Source organism: Cordyceps militaris (assembly GCF_000225605.1).
Source record: "Cordyceps militaris CM01 unplaced genomic scaffold CCM_S00005, whole genome shotgun sequence".
NCBI lineage: Eukaryota > Fungi > Ascomycota > Sordariomycetes > Hypocreales > Cordycipitaceae > Cordyceps > Cordyceps militaris.
Genome location: NW_006271973.1, coordinates 1,292,977 through 1,299,523, shown reverse-complemented (window position 1 = coordinate 1,299,523; position 6,547 = coordinate 1,292,977). Strand labels below are relative to the sequence as shown.

At 57.7% G+C, this 6,547-nt stretch overlaps 2 protein-coding genes across 2 annotated transcripts; both read right to left on the bottom strand.

Moving 5' to 3' along the window:
* Positions 1-212: 212 nt before the first annotated feature.
* CCM_06775 (NUDIX domain protein) lies at positions 213-878 on the bottom strand (the record flags this gene model as incomplete). The annotated part of the gene is made up of 1 exon (XM_006671914.1): positions 213-878. The coding sequence occupies one exon, from the start codon at positions 876-878 to the stop codon at positions 213-215; it is 666 nt and encodes a 221-aa protein (XP_006671977.1).
* Positions 879-1,313: 435 nt separating this feature from the next.
* CCM_06774 (oligopeptide transporter) lies at positions 1,314-4,194 on the bottom strand (the record flags this gene model as incomplete). The annotated part of the gene is made up of 2 exons (XM_006671913.1): positions 1,314-3,439; positions 3,693-4,194. 2 exons carry the CDS (start codon positions 4,192-4,194, stop codon positions 1,314-1,316), a joined length of 2,628 nt encoding a protein of 875 aa, XP_006671976.1.
* Positions 4,195-6,547: the final 2,353 nt, after the last annotated feature.

Genomic DNA, 6,547 nt, shown 5'->3' with positions numbered 1-6,547 from the left:
CGGCCGCGACGAAGATTGGGATGACTACGGTGGTGAAGAGATGGGGGCCAAGCGAATGTAGAGGTGTGAAGCATAGCGTTTGTATTATTGTTTCTATCATTGAAACCCGGCGTTGCACCCATGTATATATACGTCGTTTGTCACATACATTCCAGTTGCTGAAGCAAAACCCCTTTTGTCATGTCCCTTCCAGTCCCCCATACTTGTAAATTCTATGCTTGGTTGCTCTCCTTTGCCACGCTCTCCGCATATACTCGAAAGCCGTCCAGGATGGACCTGCGCACACCATCGCTCACAAAGTCCAGCTTCCTCTCGCCCTCGCCCTCTTCCTTTGGCGGCAGCACGGCGCGGCGGACCTCGTCCTCGGAGACCCACGCGGCCTCGCCGTGCTCCTCGGGGGTGAGGCGGACCTCGTCGTCGGCGCGGACCGTGACGAGCGCCGTCAGCTTGGCCCACAGGTTCCTCGACTCCACGAAGGTGACGGTGAGCCCCTCGTGGCCGAGGGTCTCGTGCTGCGGCTGGATGCCGAGCCCGGCGCGCACGGGCTCGGGCAGCGGCTCCTCGGGACTCATGAGGATGGGGGCGGCCAGGCGGGTGGCGGTCAGGCCCGACTCCTCAAAGAGCTCGCGGGCGACGCCGTCGAGGATGGTGGCGTCGGCGGCGTCGACGCTGCCGCCGGGCACCTCCCACTTGAGCGGGTACGTGTCGGTGGCGGCGCGGCACAGGAGCAGCGTCCGCGGCGGGGACGACGGCCGGAAGACCATGGCGGCGGCCATGACGCGCGCAATGTGAGGGTGGGCGGCGAGAAAGGCCGCCTTGGATATGTTGAACGTGGCGAGGGAGGCGTCAAACGAGTAGTCGTAGCTGGGTGCGGCCATGGTGACGACGTTGTGGTGGGTGTTTGTGGGATGGGATGCTAGGAATAAAAAGGACGTTGACTGATCTTGGGATGGCTTCTGAAGGCTCTCGAATTGTGCTGCCTGGAGCTGAGGTTGGTTGTTGGTGAAATGCGTCGGATGCCTAGTCGGTCGTGGTGCCGAGTGGAGTCAAACAAGGCATCAATGAAGAATCATCAGGCTGATCGGCTGATCCCTGCAACCACGCGGCATGACGATACAGTGCTCTGTTGCCTTGAAGGCTACCATTTGTGCTCGTCCAATATTCAAAATCAAGACTTGTTGGCATACACGATTCTTATAGACTTGATGTGATCCTATATCAACATAGCATTCAAAGCGCACCAAACAACGCGCCATTCGCATTTACTACAATCAAACAATCATTTCATCTTCATGTTTCATACTATTCACTCTCTAGCCAAACGTCCCCCTTTCAGGTCCAAAGTATCCACGTGAAGGGATCGGCAGGATGCCCTTGTTGCTCCCGTCGACACCGGCACCACTGACAGTGTTCCCCCACCATTTGAGCGGATGCGGGTGATAGCCAATGGCAAAGAACATGATGAGCGCACTGACAGCAAGACCGGCCGTCAAGGCTGCCGAGAGAACATAGTTGTACTTGGCCCACCAGGCGAGGCGGTGACGCGGCAGCCAGTACATGAAGATGTACGACAGGATGAAGCCCGGCGTCTTGTAGCTCAGGTTGGACGGCGCCCAGTGCTGAATGCCCTGGATGATGAGGACCGGGTTCAGCCAGAGCAGCGAGGCCACAAACGGGAACAGGGTGCGGTCCAGCATGGCAAACGTATTCGGGCGAAGCCTGGTCCGCAGCTTCTCCTTGACGCCGGGAAGGTACTTGGGTCCGTAGCCCTGCGCGAGGAGGAAGACCATGGCGATGCCGAAGCCCATGAGGAAGCACCACTTGAAGAGCGGATAGAGCGAGCCAAACATGCGCTCGGAGCCGAGCAGCCCCCACATGAGCGAGCTGGCGTACATGGGGTGGCCGTCGCCCATGCAGGTGAACTGCGAGGGCTGCTTCTCGGTGCAGAGGCCGGGGACGCTGGTGAGGATGAAGTTTTGGGTGCCGACGGCGACGAAGCAGGTGATGACAATGGTGCCGATCTGGGAGCGGAAGACGGCGCGGGGCGCAATCTTGCAGTAGTGGGCCATCTTCTGGTCCTGGACGTAGTTGTCGCCGTAGCCGGCCAGGGCCCAGGAGCCGAGGGCCTGGGAGAAGAGGAAGGCGTTGGGGTTGCTGGGCAGCAGGTAGCCGGTGATGATTTGGATGAGGGCGCCGAGCCCGAGGTTGGTGCCGGTGGTGGCGGACAGGAAGGAGAGCGGGACGGCGAAGACGAGGTTGATGGCGATGAGCAGGAAGACGAGCCAGACGGGGATGCCGAGCGGGTAGATTTGGATCCAGACGACGGAGAGGGCGACGGTGCCGGCGAGGATGGCGAGGAACCACCAGTCGGGCACCTCGTCGTACTGCAGCATGGCGCGGTTGTGCACGTCCATGGCGTCGGCGTCGTAGCTGGCGCGGCCGTGGCGCAGGCCGCGGTAGAAGTCGGCGTAGGCCTTGGACATGGTCTTCCACTGGTTGACCATGATGTAGAAGAAGTAGACGGGGTAAAAGGCAAAGTTGGCGCCGACGGTGAGCACGTAGCCGGCCGAGTAGAACGGCAGCGAGTACGCCTGCAGCTTGGCGGGGTCGAGCTTGTTGTCGACGACGACTTTCTTCACGTCAAAGATGGAGCCGTCGTTGGCAAAGGCGGCGGCCGAGTTGATGGGCAGGTACGCCGTGTTGTACATGTTGCTGTAGTAGATGGCGAGGATGACGAGGCCGCCGAGGATGGCGCTGAGGTACATGGTGCAGGTGGCGAAGAAGGGCTGCGCGAGCGCGGCGTACGACGACGTGGCCACGTTCCAGTCAAATGTGGTGAGCGGGTTGAAGAGGCCGAGCCCGAGGCGGGAGCCGGTGAGGATGGCGAGCGTCAGGTTCTCCGGCGCGATCCACGTCATCCAGTTGAACGTGGACAGCGCGGTGAAGAGGTAGCCGGGGATCCAGTAGTAGACGAACATGGCGACGGCGCACACGAAGAAGAAGCGGTACCGCGAAATGGTCCAGCCGTTGATGGTCTCGCGCGGCTCCGGCGTCGTCAGCGCCCGGTTCATGGCGATGATGGGCAGCAGCGTCGGCCACAGCGCCTTGACCGGGTACACGCTGAACCGCCGCAGGTACCCGGCGAAGCCCATGCCCATGAGCTGCACAAAGAGCGTCAGCAGCAGCTGGTAGCCAAAGTCGACAAACGCGAGCCCGTAGAAGACGGGCGAGCGCTGCACCAGGATCATCGTGTACGCGTTGGTGCTGTAGATGGCAATGTTGTAGCAAATGGTCGAGAACATTTGCTCCTTGAACGTCCACGGCCCCGGGTTCAGCGAGTGCCGCGTGCCAAAGGCCGTGAAGCCCCAGTCGGGCAGCACGGCTTCGAGAGCCTTGGCGCAGGGGTAGAGCAGGATTTGGATGACGGCGCTACCGAGACCTGTTTTCTTGGTTAATCATGACTGCAACATGAATCATAATAACATAAAAATAAAATAAAATAAAAGGGAGTAATGGGTTGGTTGTGTGGCAAAGGCTGTTGAAAGTGTTGGGATTCTCGTGATAGTTGGTACGAGTGGAGCCTTGGTGTTGTGGCGGCGGCGGCGGCGGCGCGGCGGAGTATCCCCGGCGCCGGGCTCCGGAGAGAGGGAAAACCAGTATAAAAAATAGTATGCAGAATCGGTGGCACGTACCAATACCCGGAAAGCGACTGTTAAAAAATGTCGCCATAAACGTTCCGATAATCGCCCAGCCCACGCCCAGAAAATACGCGCGAATCGTCTCGACGGGCACATTCTCATCATCGAGCGGGCTCGCGACGGCGCGCACACCCGGATACGGCGACGAGTACTTCATCATGACGGCGTCGACGCGGAGGTCCCTGTCGTACCACTCGCCGTAGACCTTGGGCCCCTGGAGGCACTTGTGCATGCGCGCGCGCATGTCGGCGGGAAAGTTCCAGTCGTCCGAGTGGAAGTCGAGCGACTCGTGGAGGATGGCGAGCGCCTCGTCCTCGGACATGGCGTTGATGTGGGCGCGGATGTAGTCGGCCTCGCCGTTGGGCGCCAGGCCCTCCATCATCTCGTGCGGCACCTGGTCGGCGTAGGGCACGGTCGAGGTGGAGGCGTACATCCGGGGTTTCTCGGCGGGCGAGGCGGGCTCGACGGCCTCGTGGACGGAGCCGGCCTTGGTCATGATGGCCCCGGCTTTGTCTATTTCACGGATGGGAGATGGAGAGTGAAAATAAGAGGGTTAAGAAGGAGATGGGGGGAGGGCAAGCCGTTAGGATGGAGAAGGGGGGGGCTCCGGCTTCTTCTTGTATAATGTACATGCATGGGAGAGATGCCCCGACGAGCGGGGAGCGGACGAGGCTGCAACGGGAGGGGGGGGGAGAGAGGGGAACCTGGTCGGTGGAATAAATGGCTGCATTTTCTTTTATTCCCATTCTTGTTTTTTTGCTTGTAGTTGCCTCCTGCCTCCCCACCCGGGTCCTTTTCCCGTCGGGTGTGTGGGAGGCGAGACATGGAGCATGCGACAGCGCCCGAGGCCGTTGCTTGAAGGGCTGAAAAGTGGCGGGGTTGTGCCAGCGACGAGACAAGCTGCAGATGATACGTCAAACGAGCTAGAAACCTTGAACGAGGTTGGGCAAACAAAAAAATAACAAGTCTGGACGGTTTCCCCAGACTCCTCCATGCCGGGGACGTCAGCCGCCGAGCAGGGGTCCTACCCCAGCCTCGATGTACATGATGCTCCAACAGGTTCCTGGTACAAGCCGTGACAAGTCTGCCCGCTTCTTACCTCATTTACTCGGCTGTTTTGTTTCTTCCTCGGCATTCTCGTTTCTCAGTCATAAACCCCCTCGTGCGACTAATAGAAACCCTCTTTTCGATTCTCATCCCCCCCCATGAACCCCCCAACTTTTAAGCCGGCGCTATTCCTAACAAGGAAGCTGGATAGAGCCGTGCTTAGCGTGGATCGGCGCCGGCTACGGCTGTTGAGCTTGTGTCTTGTAGAGTCTTGTCCTTTTTTTTTCTTCTTTTTTTTCCTTTTTTTTTTGAATACTACGTTGTTCGAGTGAGGCGGGGTGCATCATTCTCCTGCTGTTGCTAGCTAGCGCATATGTAGGTGTGCAGCACGGAGATTCCTTTCTCGTAATATCGAGGCGGGGAAACGTCCGTCTTCACGAGTGACATTGGACATTGCCGTCGGATGCAAGTCTCCATCTCGTCTGGCCCTGTATATTTATTATTTGATACTGAATGTTTTTTTTGATTTACTTCCCAGTATCTGACCAACAACCAACGAGTCGTTTCCGACTCCCGCTTGATGGCCATGGCTCTGGGCATTACAAAGCCCATCGTCTCGGCTCGATCCGCCATTTCCTCTTGGCTTCTTGGCTTCATCCCCCCCTATGGTTCATGCCCCCCTCCAACCCGCCCAACGCCACCAACAAATGACTCCATTCTTTTTCTCCGTAACGCCCTCGTCGGCCAGTTTTGCGGCGTCAATCAAGTCAACCCGCAGAATCCGGGGTCGATTGGTTGCGCGACCCGACTCGACTTTGCGCAGAGGGGGGGGGGGGGGGTCACGCGGTTTACGAGGTTTTCTTGTTGGCCATTTAGGGCACTGTATATACTGGCAAGCTGGAGCTTTGTTCGTTCTTGGTCAACCTTTTTCGTCGTTTTGCCATGAAAGTTCCAGTCACGTCCACACCTCTGTCGCTATACAGCTCACCATGGCCCTTTAAACCTTGTCCAACAACCACATCTATGATGACGCCAAGAATTTTGTTAATAGATCCCCTCCAACTGACGTATTCCGATATCCAGGTGTCATATCATGGTCACCTTGACGACTTCTCTCCGGGCCTACATGAAATCTAGACACAGCTGTCGTGCCATCACCGTAAAACCATCACGTCTTGGCTGACCAAATGGGCACTTTGCATCTCAAACATAGTTCGGACAATACCCATGACAGTTTCAAGTAGCCCAGTGTAAAGACAGGCAAGATGGAATATCTATCGGCAACAGCCCGTTCTGACTCAATTCATCAACATGACTCCTCTGGGAAACCACGTAAACTAGCTCTACTCCTCAATGGTCGCTGTACATCCGGGCAAACTTTTCAATCTCCTCAATCGCTTCCTTGGACACCGTCGGCCGCATCCTCTGCAGCGCCTTTTCAAACAGGGCATGGGTTAGGCAGACTTTGGTGAGCCGCTCCTGGTACTGCGCCTCGGCCCTTTTCCGCTCCTCCTTTTCCCGCCTCCGTTCCGCTCTTGCTGCCTTTCTGATTTCCTTTTCCTTTCTCTTGATTTCTTTTCCCAATTCTTTTTCCTTTCTCTTGATTTCTTTTTCCATTTCCTTTCTTGTCTTGTCGACTTCCTGCGCTGCGTCGACAGCGGCCGTTTCGTCCGACTCGACTGCCGGGGTCGAGGTCACAGGGTCAGCTGTTGCAGCAGCATCGGCGCCATTCTTGTCAGTAGCCTCGCCATTCTTGTCGGTAGCCTCGCCATTCTTGTCGGTGGCCTCGCCATTCTTGTCAG